Source organism: Salmo salar, chromosome 26, assembly GCF_965601325.2.
Source record: "Salmo salar chromosome 26, fSalSal1, whole genome shotgun sequence".
NCBI classification, from domain to species: Eukaryota; Metazoa; Chordata; class Actinopteri; order Salmoniformes; family Salmonidae; genus Salmo; species Salmo salar.
Window position 1 is genome coordinate 5,722,319 of NC_138316.1, and position 20,182 is coordinate 5,742,500.

At 42.7% G+C, this 20,182-nt stretch overlaps 1 protein-coding gene and 1 non-coding gene across 5 annotated transcripts in view; both read left to right on the top strand.

Moving 5' to 3' along the window:
* LOC106587056 (cytoskeleton-associated protein 5) overlaps window positions 1-20,182 on the top strand; it is an 83,241-nt gene that overhangs the window by 43,289 nt on the left and 19,770 nt on the right. For all 4 annotated transcript variants that reach the window (XM_045709034.2, XM_082969340.1, XM_082969339.1 and 1 more), the window contains exons 25-31: window positions 2,325-2,457; window positions 2,809-2,897; window positions 4,998-5,102; window positions 8,142-8,291; window positions 12,591-12,794; window positions 13,434-13,569; window positions 17,365-17,558. In XM_045709034.2, coding sequence (XP_045564990.2) covers window positions 2,325-2,457; window positions 2,809-2,897; window positions 4,998-5,102; window positions 8,142-8,291; window positions 12,591-12,794; window positions 13,434-13,569; window positions 17,365-17,558 — 1,011 coding nt within the window. The remainder of the gene's footprint in view (window positions 1-2,324; window positions 2,458-2,808; window positions 2,898-4,997; window positions 5,103-8,141; window positions 8,292-12,590; window positions 12,795-13,433; window positions 13,570-17,364; window positions 17,559-20,182) is intronic.
* On the top strand, window positions 13,039-13,147 carry LOC123730865 (small nucleolar RNA SNORD67). Its single transcript, XR_006762316.1, has one exon. It is a non-coding gene; the product is annotated as a small nucleolar RNA SNORD67 (small nucleolar RNA).

Here is a 20,182-nt window from a genome sequence, read left to right on the forward strand (position 1 = left end):
GTAGTGCGTATGGCCCAGTACATCACTGGGGCCAAGCTTCCTGCCATCCAGGACCTCTATACCAGGTGGTGTCAGAGGAAGGCCCTAAAAATTGCCAAAGACTGCAGCCACCCTAGTCATAGACTGGTCTCTCTGCTACTGCATGGCAAGCGGTACCGGAGCGCCACGTCTAGGTCCAAGTGGCTTCTCAACAGCTTTTACTCCCACGCCAAAAGACTCCTGAACATCTAATCCAATGTCTACCCAGACTATTTACATTGCCTCCCCCCTCTTTTACACTGCTGCTACTCTGTTATCTATGCATAGTCACTTTAACTCTACCTACATGTACATATTACCTCAATTACCTTGACTAACCGGTGCCCTCGCACATGGACTCTGTACCGGTACACTGCATATAGTCTCGTGATTTAAAATTTTCTGCTGCTCTTTAATTACTTGTAACTTTTTATTTCTTATTCATATTTTTAAATGTTTAACTGCATTTTTGGTTAAGGGCTTGTAAGTAAGCATTTCACGTGTTTTTACGCGATATTCCAAATGCCTGTATCGCAAGAATCAAGGAACATTTTTTTTATGAGCATTTGTCTGCTTGTTCTCATGTTATATTTTCTACATTGTAGAATAATAGTGAAGACATCAACTATGAAATGACACATGGAATCATGTAGTAACCAAATAAATATATTTGTTTTTGAGATTCTTCAAAGTAGCCACCCTTGACGACTGCTTTGCACACTCTTGACCTTCTATCAATCAGATTCATGACGTAGTCACCTGGAATGCATTTCAATTAACAGGTGTGCCTTAAAGTTAATTTGTGGCATTTCCTTCCTTAATGCGTTGGAGCTAATCACTTAGGTAGGGGTGGTATACAGAAGATGACCCGATTTGGTACAAGACCAAGTCCATATTATGGCAAGAGCAGCTCAAATAAGCAAAGAGAAATGAAGGTCAGTTAATCTGGAAAATATCAAGTACTTAAAAAAAATAAAAATAATAATAAATAAATGAAGGTAGAGTTAAGTTTCTTCAAGTGCAATTCCAAAAACCAAGCGCGATGATGAAACTGGCTCTCATGAGGACCGCCACAGGAAAGGAAAACCCAGTGTTACCTGTGCTGCAGTGGATAAGTTCATTAGTTACCAGCCTCAAATTGCAGCCCAAATAAGTGTTTCACAGGGCTCAAGTAAGACACCTCTCAACATCAGCTGTTCAGAGGGGACTGCGTGAATCAGGCCTTCATGGTCAAATTGCTGCAAACAAATTTCTACTAAAGGACACCAATAAGAAGAGAAGACTTGCTTGGGCCAAGAAACACGAGCAATGGACATTAGACCGGTGGAAAGCTGTCCTTTGGTCGGAGTCCAAATGTGAGATATTTGGTTCCAACTGCCGTGTCTTTGAGACTCAGTTTAGTGAACGGATGATCTTCGCACGTATGGTTCCCACTGTGAAGAATGGAGGTGTGATGGTGTGGCGGTGTTTTGCTGGTGACATTGTGATTTATTTAGAATTCAAGGCACACTTAACCATCATGGCTACCACACCATTCTGCAGCGATACACCGGCCCATCTTGTTTGAGCTTAGTGGGACGATCATTTGTTTTTCAACAGGACAATAACCCAACACACCTCCAGGCTGTGTAAGGGCTATTTTACCAAGGAGTGATGAAGTGCTGCATCAGATGACCTGGCCTCTATGATCACCTGACCTCAACCCAATTGAGATGGTTTGGAATGAGTTGAGTGAAGGAAAAACAGCCAACAAGTGCTCAGCATATGTGGGAACTTCAAGACTGTTGGAAAAGCATTCCAGGTGAAGCTGGTTGAGAGAATGCCAAGCTTTCATCAACGCAAAAGGTGGCTACTTTGAAGAATCTCAAATCGAAAATATATTTTAAGGTAAAAAAAAATTGGTTACTACATGGTTCCATATGTGTTCATAGTTTTGATGTCTTCACTATTCTATAATGTAGAAAATAGTAAAAAATAAACTCTTGAATGATACTGTATATTCTGAATCACATAAATCATTTAAATTTTAATCAACTTTTACGCCATATCGCTCGATTTTTAAAACGGCGTTTTCCATCAACAAAACACCAAATTATGGAATTTCTCATGGAGATTGACACTTGTAGAATCTAAGCCAAGGCGCATTGAAGCTATTCTGGTGGCTTGTGGTGGTACAACAACCTATCAAGACAATGTTGGTGTCTTCTTTATTTTGCCAGTTACCTGTATCTTTAAATCCACTCCCAATGTGCTTGCAATTAACACTGTCTTGAAGTTAATTGATGATTAATACATTTCTTGTCTAGCCTGCCTCTAAGGACCAGGTGGTGGCCATGCTGGACAAGGCCAGGGATGTGATGCCTGCTAAATCAGCTGGTCCTGCTAAAGCTGCCCCCACCAAGCCTGTATCCAGCGTCCACCCAGCCAAAGCCCTTGCAGGTGGGTTCACATACAGCACTAAAGGAATTATATAATCCAGGTAGGGGCCAAAGTCGGACGGAATGAGGTCGTGGTGAATTACGTGACTGTTTAGTGTTCTTTATGCTGCCTTAGTGTTTCATTTTGAAGTACTAATGTGGCCCTCGAGCCTTGATGTTGGCCATCCCTGAGCAATAAGTAGAAATTGATTAGCTTTCTTTCCTTCAATCCGGACATCAAATATAGCTAACACTAAAAGCAAAACAACTCAACTTGTACTGACCCATAGGCATCTCTAACAAAATTGCAAGTTTATTTGTGTGAAAAGCCTCTTCTTTAAAGCCGTGTTTCTCTCCCTCGCATCCCCTTTAGCTTTGAGCAAAACCCAGGCTCCCTTTGAAGAATATGCAATTGCCGACCCAAAGAAAGCCAAGCCAGAGGCACTACCGGCCAAAGGAAAGGTGAGTGAGTCAAAGCTGTTCTCGTGTTCACCATTTTAGGAGCGTCACCAATAGCCATATTTGTGTTACATGTACTGTACATCATCTCAGACGACACCATTCTGTATTCTTCTGGCCCTTCTTTGGACACTGTGTTAACAACCCTCCAGACGAGCGTCAATGCCATACAACTCTCCTTCCGTGGTCTCCAACTGCTCCTAAATACAAGTAAAACTAAATGCATGCTCTTCAACCGATCGCTGCCTGCACCTGCCCGCCTGTCCAGCATCACTTCTCTGGACGGTTCTGACTTAGAATTTGTGGACAACTACAAATACCTAGGTTTCTGGTTAGACTGTAAACTCTCCTTCCAGACTCACATCAATCATCTCCAATCCAAAGTTAAATCTAGAATTGGCTTCCTATTTCGCAACAAAGCATCCTTCACTCATGCTGCCAAACATACCCTCGTAAAACTGACCATCCTACCAATCCTCGACTTCGGCGATGTCATTTACAAAATAGCCTCCAATACCCTACTCAACAAGCTGGATGCAGTCTATCACAGTGCCATCCGTTTTGTCACCAAAGCCCCATATACTACCCACCACTGCGACCTGTACGCTCTCGTTGGCTGGCCTTCGCTTCATAATCGTCGCCAAACACATTGGCTCCAGGTCATCTACAAGACCCTGCTAGGTAAAGCCCTGCCTTATCTCCGCTCACTGGTCACCATAGCAGCACCCACCTGTAGCACGCGCCCCAGCAGGTATATCTCTCTGGTCACCCCTAAAGCCAACTCCTCCTTTGGTCGTCTCTCCTTCCAGTTCTCTGCTGCCAATGACTGGAACGAACTACAAAAATCTCTGAAACTGGAAACACTTATCTCCCTCACTAGCTTTAAGCACCAGCTATCAGAGCAGCTCCCAGATCACTGCACCTGTACATAGCCCATCTATAATTTAGCCCAAACTACTACCTCTTCCCCTACTGTATTTATTTATTTTATTTATTTTGCTCCTTTGCACCATATTATTTATATTTTAACTTTGAACTTTCTTCAAATTATAATTCTACCATTCCAGTGTTTTACTTGCTATACTTTATTTACTTTGCCACCATGGCCTTTTTTTGCCTTTACCTCCCTTATCTCACATCATTTGCTCACATTGTGTATATAGTCTTATTTTTTTTTCTACTGCATCATTGATTGTATGTTGTTTTACTCCATGTGTAACTCTGTTTTTGTATGTTGTCGAACTGCTTTGCTTTATCTTGGCCAGGTCGCAATTGTAAATGAGAACTTGTTCTCAACTTGCCTACCTGGTTAAATAAAGGTGAAATAAATAAAGAAAATCTCAGGTAGTTAGATCATGGTGCTAGAACATGCCAAAGTTGCACTTTAATTCTCCCTTGGATGATGGCCACCTAGGCAGTGTGCTTGTTTTATATTGATCATAGCAGTATTAATCAACAATTTATTTTTGAAGAATCAGTCACTTAAGGCTGTGGTCATCCAGAATGGAGGGTTTCTTTACAATGTTTATTAGAGCACGCTGTAGCAAATCTAGCCTTTGTTGTACTGCAAGTCCAGGTACTCTCCATTTTATTAGTTATGTTCCATTTCATGCCAAATGAACACGACCCTGGTGTTTTGTGTGGCTAGTGGAGGACTCCACCCGTTGGCTCCGCAGGAGCATTAACATCGGTCTGGACAAGGAGCCTAGTGCCAGTCAAGCTAAAGACTCAGCCAGGGGGAATAACTGTAAACAGCAGGTACCTCAGGCCTCTGCCTGAAAGGAAATGCACTTGTAAGGGTACTCGTACTATCTGCTACTGTTGATGACATGCATGTTTCTTTTCAACAGGGACATGGATTTATTTTTATGGCACACACACTGCCATTAACGGAATCGTGCACACATATCTCCACCACGATCATCTCTTTTTCCAGGCACACATTGTTAGAGGTGGACTCACAACTGTGCTTATTTGGTGCATTCTTGCCTATTAGTCAACTGTTCTCACCCCCCCCCCCCCCCCAATTCCTTTAAGGGTCAGTTTCCAGTCCCCCATCGCTCTGTTTTGATGCTCCTTTGAACCTATATCCCCCACCTCCAGGCTGCTGCTGGGAAGAAGGGTAAAGAAGAGGACAAGTCTGGTCCAATCTTCACCATGGTGCCCAACGGCAAGGATCTACGTGTCAAAGACGAGAAGAGCTTGAAGGTGTGTATGTAATAGAGCTGTCCCCGACCCCAAAAAAAGATCTTGGTTGACCGAGAGTCGTCTGTTCTTTCAACCAATCGATATGGTCAATTTTTTTTTTTACATTTTCCAGACACACACCCTGTTTTTAATAAACTATATGTACTGAGCTTGTTTTGTGAAATAATTAAGACACAAATGACTCGAGGGAGCCAAAGATCAAGAGCCTTTGTTATTTTTCTGGTTAACTTAATGTTCAATTGGTTTGTCATATTCGTTATCAAACTATTGTATGCAAACCGCTGTTTACAGTTTGTTCCATTTTATTTGGTGTCATCCTTTACATCAATGAAATGCTGCCGTACTGCAGACCTTTAGACATTTTGTCTTAAGTAGGCCTTATAAACAACTACCGTATTTACCGGTAGGTAAGTCTTAGGCTACAATGTGTGTGTAGTCTACAAAAAAAATCTGGTTGGTTCAGCAAAAGGAAGTTGCCACGAGCAGCACCACAGATGTTGAGATGAGTGAGATGCAAGAATTTGCTCTGTCATTCACAGCTTGGTTAGCCAGGTCACCAAAACAGCAGAAGTTGATCATCATGCCCACTATGCTGTTTACTTTCTGCATCTACGTCATATCGCTGAGTGCCTTTAAATGAAAGTGAATGCTGGGCATTAATGTTAATACTGTACAAAAATATAAACATAACATGTAAAGTCTTGGTTTCATGAGCTTATTTCTCAAATTGTGCACAAATTTGTTTAAATCCCTGTTGGTGAGCATTCCTTTGCCAAGATAATCCATCGACCTAACAGGTGTGGCATTTCAAGAAGCTGATTAAACAGCACGATCATTACACAGGTGCACCTTGTGCTTGGGGCAATAAAAAGCCACTTAAATGTGCAGTTGTCACACAACACAATGTCACAGTTATTTTAATAAGTGAATGTGCAATTGGCATGCTGACTGAGGAATGTCCAGTGGATGTTAATTTCTCTACATTACGCCGCCGCCTCCGTCGTTAGAAAATTTGGTAGTAAGTCCAACCGGCCTCACAACCACAGGCCACGTGTATGGCTTTGTGTGGGCGAGCGGTTTGCTGATGTCATCTTTGTGAACTGAGTGCTCCGCGGTAGGGTTTTGTTATGGGCAGTGTCGTGTCTTTGGGGTACCATTAAACGGAAGATATGTTTATCAATTAGCTCCCTGTAATTATTATCACGCGATTAAACTGATTAATCGTTTAATTGTAATTAACTAGGAGATCGGGGCACCAAGGAGAATATTCAGATTACAAAGCTATAATTTTCCTAATATAACTTTCCTGTACTATAATATTATATTCTATTATAGTATAGGCTGATTATCTTCTGGTCTAAATGGTGTATTTTACCTCGAGTCCAGTCTCATTCCAAACGTCGTAAATTGTTGTATCTGCACGAACCCAGTCTTTAATAAAATCATCAATTGTCTTAAAATCATTTATTTACTACACTAAGTCATTAACAGAAAACATACAAACAGTAATTATCGTCACAAAGGATTGGTAGAGGAATGTGCCCTTGTGGGCTAAACAGGCAGGTCAGCCTGTTGAACAATGGGTCATAAACGGTCCGCTGAGAAGTTAGAGTTCATTAATATTGACAATTGAAGGCTCACTCATTCGGGAACAATTGCAATCAATATATATTTACGCTCAGTGTGTCGTCGTTCTTTGTTGGAGAGTTCGGTTCTGTTGGAGAGTCTCGCTCTCTCTCATGTCGTCATACAATGGTTGTTTCGTTGGTCTTCGCGTTCGATGATATAATTTACTTAGCTGCAGACTAATAAATATCAAAGACTTGTTCTTATTCTGTCGGTATCAATAGTCTAAAAGTTAACCACGTGGTATGGTTCACTTTCAGTAGAGTACTTGGATGGTCAAACCTCTGGCCATAGAGTGTAGGCCTGGTCTGAAGAAATGTAAATCAGGGGGTGCTTTATAGTGCCCATAGAACAGGCTTGTCAAATGACGCCTGGTCCTGTATGGGTCCCTGGGGGCGTGCCTATGACTGAGTTAGAATTGTATTTCTGTAACCATATCTAACTCAGTACAATAGCATCTCAATGTCTTACAAAAGCTTTATCCTTATTAATACATTCCATACACCCATATGATGCAAGTCTTAAGCTGAGTCTATTATATAAACAGTTTTATGGTAATATGGCTATATTGTCTCTTCTGAGTATCACAAAATTGTACCAAGCAGATCAGTTCGTAGCTGGATTCTTCAATCTTCCATACCTTCTCCAGCACACACAAAATGTCGCTTGGCTCTCCAATTCTATGAGTTGGAAGAATTTCCTGTGTCTCTATGGGCCATGTGGCCAGAGACTCTCCTGGAATTTTAGAGTTTTTACAACCCTTTACACACAGGGTGGCTTGGGGGGAGTCAACTGTCCTCCCTGTACCAAAAGAGGCCAACGTCATGACAGCAGGTATAAACTGTGGTCAACTAACATCTATGGCAATCTGAATGCGGAGATACCGTGACGAGATCCTGAGCTACGTTGTGATGCCCTTTTTTTTTTTTTATAATTTTTTTAAGTGTCTGACCAGATGCATATCTATATTCCCAGTTGTGAAATCCATAGATTAGAGCCTAATTAATTTTAATTGACGGATTTCCTTATGAACTAACTATAGAATCTTAATGTTTGCGTTTATTTTTGTTCAGTATAGTAAACCATACAATTCTGATAACACATTTATAAAATAATATACTTATTAGATTTGCACCTTTTGTTCTTAAATAATATAACCATATACAATTTCAATAGCACATGTCTTGGTGTGCCATCCCTGCGTTCTCTGCAATGGATTATTCAATTGGCTGAGACAGGCGCAACTCAGATGGGTGTTGTGTGCCTAAAATATTTCCAATGTCTGTCAATTAAATGTGGTCAGTCCTAGTGTGTGTGCATCTATGGGCAAAAGTGCTTGGTGGTGAATATTCAGAAGTGTAGTTACGTTTGCAATTTGAATAAACTGAGTTAAATCTATCCCCTGTGTTGTAGACGCTAAAGTGGAACTTTGGTTCTCCTCGCGATGAGTATGTGGAGCAGCTTAAAGTTCAGATGGCTCCCTGTGTGGCCAAGTGGCTTCAGGAGGAACTCTTCCACCATGACTTCCAGCACCATATCAAGGCCATCAACTCCATGATAGAGGTGAGACCATATGCATACATAGACTTCTAGTACCAACTCTGAGCTTTCACCGCCAACAGGTGAGCTACATTCTGACCCAGATATAGTAGAATTTAGTCGGGGCACCCTTAGTCGGGGCTGGTAGCAGGGGCACAGGTGTCCCGTACCTCTCTGGGGACAGCAATGTGCAAATGGGCGCCGTCTGGCTCACCCCCAATACACACACCACCACCAAAACACACACAGACGTACTCCAGCATCACGATAAATCAATCAATGAGTACAATTACATGCAGTGTATGCTTGTGCAATATACCAGGGAAAACTATGCATACAAAAGTATCTGGACACCCCTTCAAATTAGTGGATTTGGCCATTTCAGCCACACTCGTTGCTGACAGGTGTATAAAATCGGGCACACCGCCTCAATCTCCAAACATTGGCAGTAGAATGGCCAATACTGAAGAGCTCAGGGAATATCAATATGGCACCGTCATAGTATGCCACCTTTCCAACAAGTCTGTCAAATTTCTTCCGCAAAGTGGTAGACCACACAAGCTCACAGAACGGGACCGCCGAGTGCTGAAGTGCATAAAATTACCTGTCCAAACTGCCTCTGGAAGCAACGGCAGCACAATAACTTTTCCTCGGGAGCTTCATGAAATGGGTTTCCATGGCCAAGCAGCCGCACACAAGCCTAAGATCACCATGCGCAATGTCAAGCATCGGCTGGAGTGGTATAAAGCTCCTTGCCATTGGACTGTGTTTCCACTGCTCCTGAGTGATGAATCACACTTCACCATCTGGTAGTCCGGACGAATCTGGTTTTGGCGGATGCCAGGCGAACGCTACCTGCCCGAATGCATAGTGGCAACTGTAAAGTTTGGTGGAGGAATAATGGTCTGGGGCTGTTTTTGTGATTCGGGCTAGGCCCCTTAGTTCCAGTGAAGGGACATCTTAATGCTACAGCACATTGACAGTCTAGACGAGTCTGTGCTTCCAACTTTGTGGCTACAGTTTGGGGAAAGCCCTTTCCTGTTTCAGCATGACAATGCTCCTGTGCACAAAGCGAGGTCCATGCAAAAGTGTATTTTTTTTCTGAGATTGGTGTGGAAAGACTTGACTTGCCTTGCCTGCACAGAGCTCTGACCTCAACCCCCATCAAACAGCTTTGGGCTGCGAACCAGGCCTAATCGCCCAACATCAGTGCCTGACCTCACTAATGCTCTTGTGGCTGAATGGAAGCAAGTCCCCGCTGCAATGTTTCAACATATAGTGGAAGACCTTCCCAGAAGACCTTCCCAGGCTGTTATAGCAGCAAAGCGGGGACCAACTCCATATTAATGCCTATGATTTTGAAATGGCATGTTTGACCAGCAGGTGTCCACATACTTTTGGTCATGTAGTGTATTTTGAAATGCCAACGGTATAATTTTCAATATAACGTTGAAAAAGCAGTGGCGTTACACTACATTTGTTTTAATTATGAAGTATGTATAACTAAGACATCTAAGGTGTCGTATTATATGCCACTCGGGCTCCAGCTTTGCATTTGTTTTGCTAGCTAAGGGGCTAGATGTCAAGATCACGGTTCTTGGTTACAGCAGAGACAATTCTTGCCTGAGGACCAGTCTGATTAGCTAACATTCTACTCCTTCTCATTGCCAACGAGACTGTTCATATTTGGAGATGGCAGAAAGGCCATTCTATCATTAATGAGCTCGGAGTTGATCCTGATTCGATAATCCTCACCGCTTTCCTCCAATCACAACGATTATCCATGTAATGGAACGCTCACTTTTTTTCTCTCTCCGTAGGAAACGTTAATATCTGGTTTGCTAAGAAAGTTTATTTTTTTTATCCAGTCTGTCAAAAATAACTGGCTCATGTAAATTCCCAAACTAAATAAATACTGCAATTCCACCCACAAAACCTCCTTTTTGCTTTGATTTTAAACCTCAAAATACAACTTGCCTAGTTTACAGCTATGTGTTCCTTTTTGACATTGTTTAAGGAGTTCCTTTAGCACCTCGGACTCAGTGACCGCCTGCAGGGGGGGGAAAAGAGGCAGGCGCATCAGGGCGAGTCATTAAGGGATGGAAGATGAGGAAATGTTGGACGGGCAAGGAGGCATGGCTGAGTCAAATGGGAATCCTGACTTAAAGAAGTGGTGATTAAAGAGCTCAGCCATGTGCTTCTTGTCAGTAACAATCACATCAACATTAAGGGACATGGGCAGCTGTGAGGAGAATAGTTTATTCTCCAGGTCCTTAAAGTAACTCACTTTGGCCTTCCGGATAGCCTGAGTGCACTTATTTCTCATTTGCCTGAATGAGAGCCAGTCAGCCTGAGTATGCGTGTGCCGAGCCTTTCGCCAAATGCAATTCTTGAGGTGGAGTTACTCTGCAAGATCATGGTCGAACCAGGGGTTGAACCTGTTTTTAATTCTAATTTTCTTTATGGGGGCTTGTTAACAATATCACTGAAGATATTAAAAAAAGGGATAAGCTGATTCTATACCAATTTAGAGGCCAGGTCATGAAGGAAGAAGGCCTGGTTATTAAATTATTTTGCAAGCTTTTAACAAATCCGGACAGGTCGTTTCACTGAGCAGCCATTGCGAACACAGGCTGTAAAACAGTGGTCACGCAACTCATTACAGAAAACACGACTGATGCATATCAGGATTATTTGTAAGGATAACATCAAGGAGAGTAGCCTTTTCTGGGTGTTTGGAGTCATACCTTGTGGGATTGGTAATAATCTGAGCCAGAAAGGTTAATATCAGTATTCAAAACACACTTTTCTTAACCATGTCTCAATAATGACCAACACATCTGGATTGGAGCTGTGAACCCACATGAAGTGGGATGTTAACTAAAAAAGACTGGTACCCAGACTAGACATTGAATCCCCTCCTGGATCAAGATCCTTGTTGCCTACATTTGGTAAAAAAAGTGTAGCGCCCTTTGTGTACACTTCCGGTAATACAATATTCCCAGGTATTTTACAGACATGGTATGAAAATCTGGATACTGCCCAACCCTAATGCACAGTAATAATTTGATATTACATTTATGGTAGTAGGTAGATTATGCAATAGTCATGTTAACACTTTACTCTGCTTGTCTTAATCTAAATTAGAATATGCAGATTAAAACACCTGGTTTTCTGAGCACTCTTTCGTATTATTAGGACATATAACCACCTTAAACTGCATTCCAGCTGTATATTTGATCTGCAGGTATGCTAGCACCAGCCGAGTGAGCCTCCCTCTTCAGCACGAGTGAAGTTAGTTCGGAACAACTGAATGTATGCGTCTTAGATTGTATGTGAAAACTACTTCTTTGTCCAAACTCCGAATCAGACATTGGGGTAGAACATTTTATTTTTATTTGGTTATTTTCTGCATTCATCAGTGTGCCATTAGGAGAATCTTTCTTCTTGCAAAGCATGTAAACTTTTTAATCAAATTATTCTTAATCTAACTATCCACAATCACGTTTCGTGCATGTAACCATACTCGATGTGTACGAGGTGAGATGGACATCTCTGGCAATAAAAGCAGAATCCCATAGCTAGCCGTTTTTGTTTTTTTTACACAATTTCGTCGTATCCAATTGGTAGTTAGTCTTGTCTCATCGCTGCAACCCCCGTACGAATTCGTGAGAGGTGACGGTCAAGAGCCGTGCGTCCTCCGAAACCCAACCAAGCCGCACTGTTTCTGGACACTTAACTGCCCGCTTAACCCGGAAACCAGCTGTACCAATGTGTCGTTGGAGACGCCGTACACCTGGCAACTGTGTCAGCGTGTGCTGCGCCTGGCCTGCCACAGGAATCGCTGGTGCGCAATGGGACAAGGACATCCCTGCCGGCCAAATCCTCCCCTAACCCGGACGACGCTGGGCCAATTGTGCACCGCCCCATGGGTCTCCCGGTCGCGGCTGCTGCGACAGAGCCTGGACTCAAACCCAGAATATCTAATGGCAGTGCCTTAGACCACTGCGCCACTCGGAAGGCATAGCTATTCCTTCTAATACTAAAATATGCCATTTAGCAGGAAATTTTATCCGAAGTGACTTACAGTAGTGAGAGCATACCTTTCATACTGGTCCCCTGTGGAATCTAACTCACCACCCTGGTACAAGTACCATGCTTTACCAACTGAGCCACACGATCTCCATAGTATTTGATGAATAGTAGGAAATAACCAGTATAAACATCATGGTGACTCTACCTTCAATTTGGAAGCAATCCTACATGTATGAATGAATAAAGTTAACCCTCTACCTTTCTCTCCTCCCATCATCCCTTGGGCAGTGTCTGGAGGAGGAACACGAGGCAACGGTGGCCTGCCTAGACCTGGTCCTGAAGTGGTACACGCTGCGCTTCTTTGACACAAACACCAGTGTGCTGATGAAGGCCCTGGAGTACCTGAAGCTCCTTTTCCTCAGCCTCAGCAAGCACAACTACCACCTCAGTGAACAGGAGGCCAACTCCTTCATCCCCTACCTCATCCTCAAGGTCCGTCACACAAGTTGAGTCCCAAATTACACCCAATACCTATATAGTGCACTACGTTTACCAGAGCCCTATGGGCCCTGGTCAAAAGTAATGCGCTACATGGCGAATAGGGTGGCGTTTGAGACTCAACTTGTGTTTCACTGATAACTTTTTCACGTGGAGCTGTGCTGGCCTGGGTATAGATCTGTTATATACTATAAGGGGTTGTTTATTCGCTACCAACATATGTAATTAGCTGTGGTGGGGTGTGAGTGATAAATTGCACTCTGGCGTGGCGCTGGTTGCAGTAGCACAGGCGTCTCGTCCCGCACTTCGCTAGGGACACCATGTGCACAGGGGCCATCTGACTCACCCCCGCCACCACCAAAAAAAAAATGTTTCAAGTTAATCAACTCTAATCTGACAAGTATTCCTACAATTGGGCGGCGCACAATTGGCCCAGTGTCGTCCAGTTTTGGCCGGTGCAGACTGTCATTATAAATAAGAATTTGTTCTGAACTGACTTGCGTAGTTAAATAGGAGAGGGGGAAACAGTCCCAGATTGCAGTTGAACTGCCCTGACTGGTCTTTAACTCTAACCCTCCTGAGTGTTTACTTATTTGTTTGCTCTGTTGCCCCCCCCCCCCCCCCCCCCCTCAGGTGGGGGAGTCTAAAGACGTGGTTAGGAAGGACGTGCGAGCCATCATGGGCATGCTGTGTAAGGTCTACCCTGCCAGCAGGATGTTCCCTTTTCTCATGGAGGGAACCAAATCCAAGAACTCCAAACAGAGAGCCGGTGAGATGACACAATACTCTGGGCATGGAATGAGAGCATCACCCCTTGTATTAGAATGTTTCTCTAGCTTTATCTGTATTTTGGTCTTGTAAGTCTTTCTAAAATGTATTAAGACACACTGGGTACATACGACATCTGGCTTAAACCACCGGGTTAAACCTTACGGAACTTCTTTGGGCATGCGCAGTTTTGTTTCCGGTAACAGGATGTGATTGAATAGCTTCAGTACCTTGCTCATCATTCCATGCACATGCATGCTTTCATGACCTAATTGATTGCGTCGATAACAACTGGCCTGGTGGCTCACTGTGGGGAGGGTGGCTAATGGCTGTAGAATATTTTCGCAGCTTGAATCTCAAATTAGTTTGTTTTTTTAACTTTCTGATGTATACTGAAGAAAAATAAATGCAATATGCATCAATTTCAAATATTTTACTGAGTTACAATTCACATTCATCGTTCTGCCCCTGAACAAGGCAGCTGTTCCTAGGCCATCATTGAAAATAATAATTTGTTCTTAACTGACTTGCCTAGTTAAAGGTAAAATAAAAAAATATTAGGAAATCAGTCTATTGAAATAATAAATTCATTAGGACCTAATCTATTGTTTTCTCATGACTGGAAATAATTATGCATCTGGTCACAGTATTTAAATTTAAAAAAATAAAGTGCCTCTCAATGGGCCTCAGGATCTCATGGTATCTCTGTGCATTCAAATTTCCATGGATAAAAAAAATGCAGTTGTGTTCGTTGTCTGTAGTTTATGCGCTGACAGACATGGCAGCTTTGCTTCTAGCTTCTAAGCAGTATTTTGTTTTTGTGTGTTTTTTATTACATTAGTAGCCCAGGAAATGTTTTATTACATACAGCCGGAAAGATCTTTTGGAGATCAGAGAGGTGGTAACTCACCAGTATTACGACCAGGAATATGACTTTCCTAAATTGGATCCTTTGTACATACCCCCCAAGGCAATTGAAATTATATCAGAGGCTGCGCCCAGATGCCATCTGTGGAGAAGAGGTATTCAGAGTGGACTTATAGTCTGACTCAAGACATGCACACCATCCACCGCTTCCGAGTATATTACTCGCTAATGTTCAGTCTCTGCACAATAAAGTAGATGAGCTCAGGGCGAGGATCTCCTTCCAGAGAGACATCAGGCATTGTAACATAGCCATGTTTCAGTGAAACAGAGTATCTCATGATATACTGTCCACGTCCATACAGCCAGCTGGGTTCTCAGTACATCGCACAGACCGGAATAAAGAACTCTCTGTGAAGAAGAAAGGCGGGGGTGTATGTTTCATGATTAACTACTCATGGTGTGATTGTGATAACATACAGAAACTCAAGTCCTTTTGTTCACCCGACCTAGAATACCTCAGAATCAAATCCCGACCGTAATACCTCCCAAGAGAATTCTCTTCGGTTATAGTCAGCTGTGTATATTCCCTCAAGCCAATACCACGAAGGCCCTCAAGGAACTATGCTGTTCTTTGTGCAAACTGGAAACCACAACCTGAGGCCGCATTTATTGTAGCTGGGGATTTTAACAAAGCGCTTTCCACAAATTTGCGATCTAAGTTCTACCAACACATTGGCTGTAGTACTTGCTCCGGGTTGACCTACAAGGCCCTCCTCCGCTCTTCCTTTGGCAAATCAGATCACGACTCCATTTTGCTGCTGCCATTCTATTGGCAGAAACTCAAAAAGGAAGTACTCGTGCTAAGGTCTATTAAATGCTGGCTAGACCAACTGGAATCCATGCTTACTTTGATCACTTGGACTGGGTTATGTTCCGAGTGTCCTCGGAGAATAACATTGACGTTTACACGGACATGGTGATTGAGTTCATCAGGAAGTGTATAGGTGATGTTGTTCCCACTGTGGCTAACACCTACCCAAACCAGAAAATGTGGATAGATGGCAGCATTCGTGCAAAACTGACAGCGTGAACCACTGCATTTAACCATGGCAAGGTGACTGGGAATATGGTTCAAAACAGTGTGTTTTTCCCTCCGTAAGGCAATCACAGGCAAAACGTCAGTACAGAGACAGTGGAGTCGCAATTCAGTGTCTCAGACATGAGACGGACTACAAAGGGAAAACCAGCCACGTTGCGGACACCGTTTTGCTCCCGGACAAGCTGAATACCTTCCTCCGCTTTAAGGATAACACAGTGCCACCAACGCGGCCCGTTTTCTGTGGTTCTTTGTGGCTGACGTGAGTAAGACATCGCAAGGCTGCCGGCCCAGACGGCATCCCTAACAGCGTCCTCAGAGCATGGGCAGACTGGCTGGCGTGTTCACGGATATATTCAATCTCTCCCTGTCCCACTCTTCTGTCCCCACTTGCTTCAAGATGTTCACCATTGTTCCTGTACCCAAGAAAGCAAAGGTAACTGAACTCACTATCGCCCCGTAGCACTTTTGTCATCAGGAAGTGCTTCGAGAGGTTACTTTACCTGACACCCTAGACCCACTTCAATTTGCATACCGCCCCAATAGATCCACAGACGATGCAATTGCCATCGCACTGCCATTCCCCATCTGGACAAGAGGAATACCTATTGAGGATTGCGGCACTCATCACTCTCTCTTGGTCAAATAGCCTTTACACAGCCTGGAGGTGTGTTGGGCCATTGACCTGTTGAAAAACAAATGATAGTCCCACTAAGCGCAAACCAGATGGGATGGTGTATTGCTGCAGAATGCTGTGATAGCCATGCTGGTTAAGTGTGCCTTGAATTCTAAATAAATCAGTGTCACCAACAAAGCACCATCTCACCTCCATGCTTCAATGGTGGGAACCACGCATGCAGAGATCGTCCGTTCACCCTACTCTGCGTCTCACAAAGACACAGCGGTTGGAACCAAAAATCTCATTTGGACTCAGAACAGGACAGATTTCCATTGCTCGTGTTTCTTGGCCCAAGCAAGTCTTTTAGTAGTGGTTTCTTTGCAGCAATTCGACCATGAAGGCCTGATTCACACAGGCTCCTCTTAACAGTTCATGTCTGTTATTTGAACTCTGATTAATTTATTTGTGCTGCAATTTCTGAGGCTGGGAACTCCTAATGAATTTATGCTCTCCAGCTGAGTTAACTCAGGGTTTTCCTTTCCTGCGGCGGTCCTCATGAGAGCCAGTTTCATCATAGAGCATGATGTTTTTTTTTTTTGACTGCACTTAAAGTTCTTGAAATTTTCCGATTGACTGACCTTGTCTTAAAGTAATGATGGACTGTCATTTTCTCTTTGCTTATTTGACTTCTTGCCATAATATGGACTTGGTCTTTTACAAAATAGGGCTATATTCTGTATACCACCCCTACTTTGTCACAACACAACTGATTGGCTCAAATGCATTAAGAACAAAAGAAATGACACTAACTTTTAGAAGTTAATATGCATTATGATTTAAAATGCAAACATTTTATACAGTTTCTGACTTAACTATACAAGTAACTCAAATGCTACTCCGTTTGCTGCACGGACATAACAAATAGCCAGCAAGGCATTGATCCTGGAAGGGATTCTCTGCTGTCACCAAGCGAATGCTTGATTTTGGAAGAAGCTAAACACTTAGCTAGATAGCTAACAAGCTACTAAATTAGTAACTGTCTTAAATGGGTATTTTTTTTTTTGTCAAATACTTTTAAAAATAACTTTAAATGCCTTAACCTAGGACTACATACCACAATGTTCATCTTCAAAGGCAACGTTAGCTCATTTTATTTCAAAGATGGGGTTCTCTATCAGTCTAACGCCCTGGAATTATGTCTCTCCTGTCCTCAGAGTGCTTGGAGGAGCTGGGTTGTCTCATTGGATTTTACGGCATGTCTGTCTGCCAGCCGACTGCCGCCAAGTCCTTGAAAGAGCTTGCTGTACACATCGGAGACCGAGACACGTCCGTCCGCAACACAGCCCTCAACACCATGGTGACGGTCTACAACGTCTGCGGCGAGCAAGTCTACAAACTCATCGGCCATGTAGGTTTCACTCCGGAGTCTCACTCTTTAACGCGTTATATGGGTTTAGTTTATCTAGGGATGTGAGACAACACACATACACATTGTCACTTCCAGCGACAGATCACGTCTATCAACGGCATAAGAGTTGCGCTAGTTCTGTATGTACACGGGCCATCTGACCCGCCATCCACCATCAGATAGACTTGTCATGTTCAAGCAATGGTGTTAAAGATGAGGCCCGCGTCCACAAGTCGTTTCAATGCAGCACGTTGGTGATTTGAGTAAAACAAAAACATATATAAATGTAGGTCCATTATCATTTCTACATGGTCTATTTTTCTATCCTGCTTGCTAACAATTACCAAAATGAAAGCTAGACCGTCAGGAAGCATAAAATTCCAAGAACGATGGATAGAGGAGTATTTTTGGCAACTTGACGGTGAGGAAATGTAAGCAATTTTGAAGTCCTTGATTTGAAAATAACAGCACTCCTCCAGCCTGACTTAACTGTCTCTCCCATGTATGTTTAGAGAAGCCGTTGCTCATGTGCTAGCAAATGCATACCAACATTGTTCACGCTGTCCATTTTATGTTCTTGTGTTTATATTTTGTATTCTGATGAAACTGCTTGCTATTCAAATTAGGGGTGTGAATGTCAAAATGAAATCAGGAAAATTCCCTAATGGTAAAAGTTGAAGTCAGAAGTTTACATACACTGAGGTTGAAGTCATTATTAACTTGTTTTTCAACCACTCCGCAAATTTCTTAACAAACTATAGTTTTGCCAAGTCAGTTAGGACATCTACTTTGTGCATGACAAGTAATTTTTCCAACAATAGTTAGACAGATTATTTGACTTATAATTCACAATCACAATTCCAGTGGGTCAAAAGTTGACATACACTAAGTTGACTGTGTCTTTAAACAGCTTGGAAAATTCCAGAAAATGATGTCATGGCTTTAGAAGCTTCTGATAGGCTAATTGGAGTCAATTGGAGGTGTACCTGTGGATGCATGTCAAGGCCTACTTTCAAACTCAGTGCCTCTTTGCTTGACATCATGGGAAAACCAAAATAAATCAGCCAAGACCTCAGAAAAATAATTGTAGACCTCCACAAATCTGGTTCATCCTTGGGACCAATTTCCAAACGCCTGAAGGTACCACATTGATCTGTACAAACAATAGTACGCAAGTTTAAACACCATGGGACCACACAGCCGTCATACTGCTTAGGATGGAGACGCGTTCTGTCTCCTTGAGATTAATGTACTTTGGTGTGAAAAGTGCAAATCAATTCCAGAACAACAGCAAAGGACCTTGTCAAGATGCTGGAGGAAACGGGTACAAAGTATCTATATCCACAGTAAAATGAGTCCTATATTGACATAACCTGAAAGGCCACTCGGCAAGGAAGAAGCCACTTTCTCCGTACTTTTTGGAGAAATGTCCTCTGGTCGGATGAAACAAAAATAGAACTGTTTGTCCATAATGACCATGTTTGGAGGAAAAAGGGGGACGCTTGCAAGCCGAAGAATACCATCCCAACCGTGAAGCACAGGGGTGGCAGCATCATGTTGTGGGGGTGCTTTGCTGCAGGAGGGACTGGTGCACTTCACAAAATAGATGACATCAGGTTGGAAAATGATGTGGATATATTGACGCAACAGCTCAAGACATCAGTCAGGAAGTTAAAGCTTGGTCGCAAATGGGTCTTCCAAATGGACAATGACCCCAAGCATACTTCCAAAGTTGTGGCAAAATGGCTTAAGGACAACAAAGTCAAGGTATTAGTGGCCATCAAAGCCCTAACCTCACTCCCATAGAAAAGTTGTGGGCAGAACTGAAAAATCGTGTGCGTGCAAGGAGGCCTACAAACCTGACTCGGTTACACCAGCTCTGTCAGGAGGAATGGGCCAAAATTCTCCCAACTTATTGTGGGAAGCTTGTGGAAGGCTACCTGAAATGTTTGACCCAAGTTAAACAATTTAAAGGCAATGCTACCAAATAATACTGATTGAGTATGTTAACTTCTGACCCACTGGGAATGTATTGGAAAAAATAAAAGCATAAATAATTATCTCCACTATATTATTTTGAGATTTCACATTCTTAATATAGTGGTCATCCTAACTGACCTAAAACGGGGAATTTTTACTAGGATTAAATGTCAGGAATTGTGAAACACTTAGCCAAATACATTTAAACTCAGTTTGTGTCAACTTCTGACTTCAACTGTATATAAAACAAAAAATCAGTGCAGCTGGGCTTGCTTGCGCTTTCTCTTCTGTGTGTGTTTTTGGTCTGTTGCGTGTAATATATCTTAGCCTATTCATTGATGATAAGCCTTCCTTTACTGAAGTTGTGGTACATTCCAAGCCAAGAAATTGTTAATGCAGCATTCAATTGCGAGAACTTTTGATTTGTTTATTTAAATGGGCCTAGTGCACGCTTCTGCCTGGTGGGTGTCCTGCCTCCATTGTGCCCTGGCCCTCGCTAGCGCGCTATGAAGATGCAAGTGTTCTGTGTTGGAAGTACTAATCATTTTTCTCTTGTTCCAAAAATACTGAATCTTAGAGGAGTTGATTCCTAGCAGATGTTTTCTTTATTCTAAATGTTTTAAGTCACAGTATTTAACAAACTT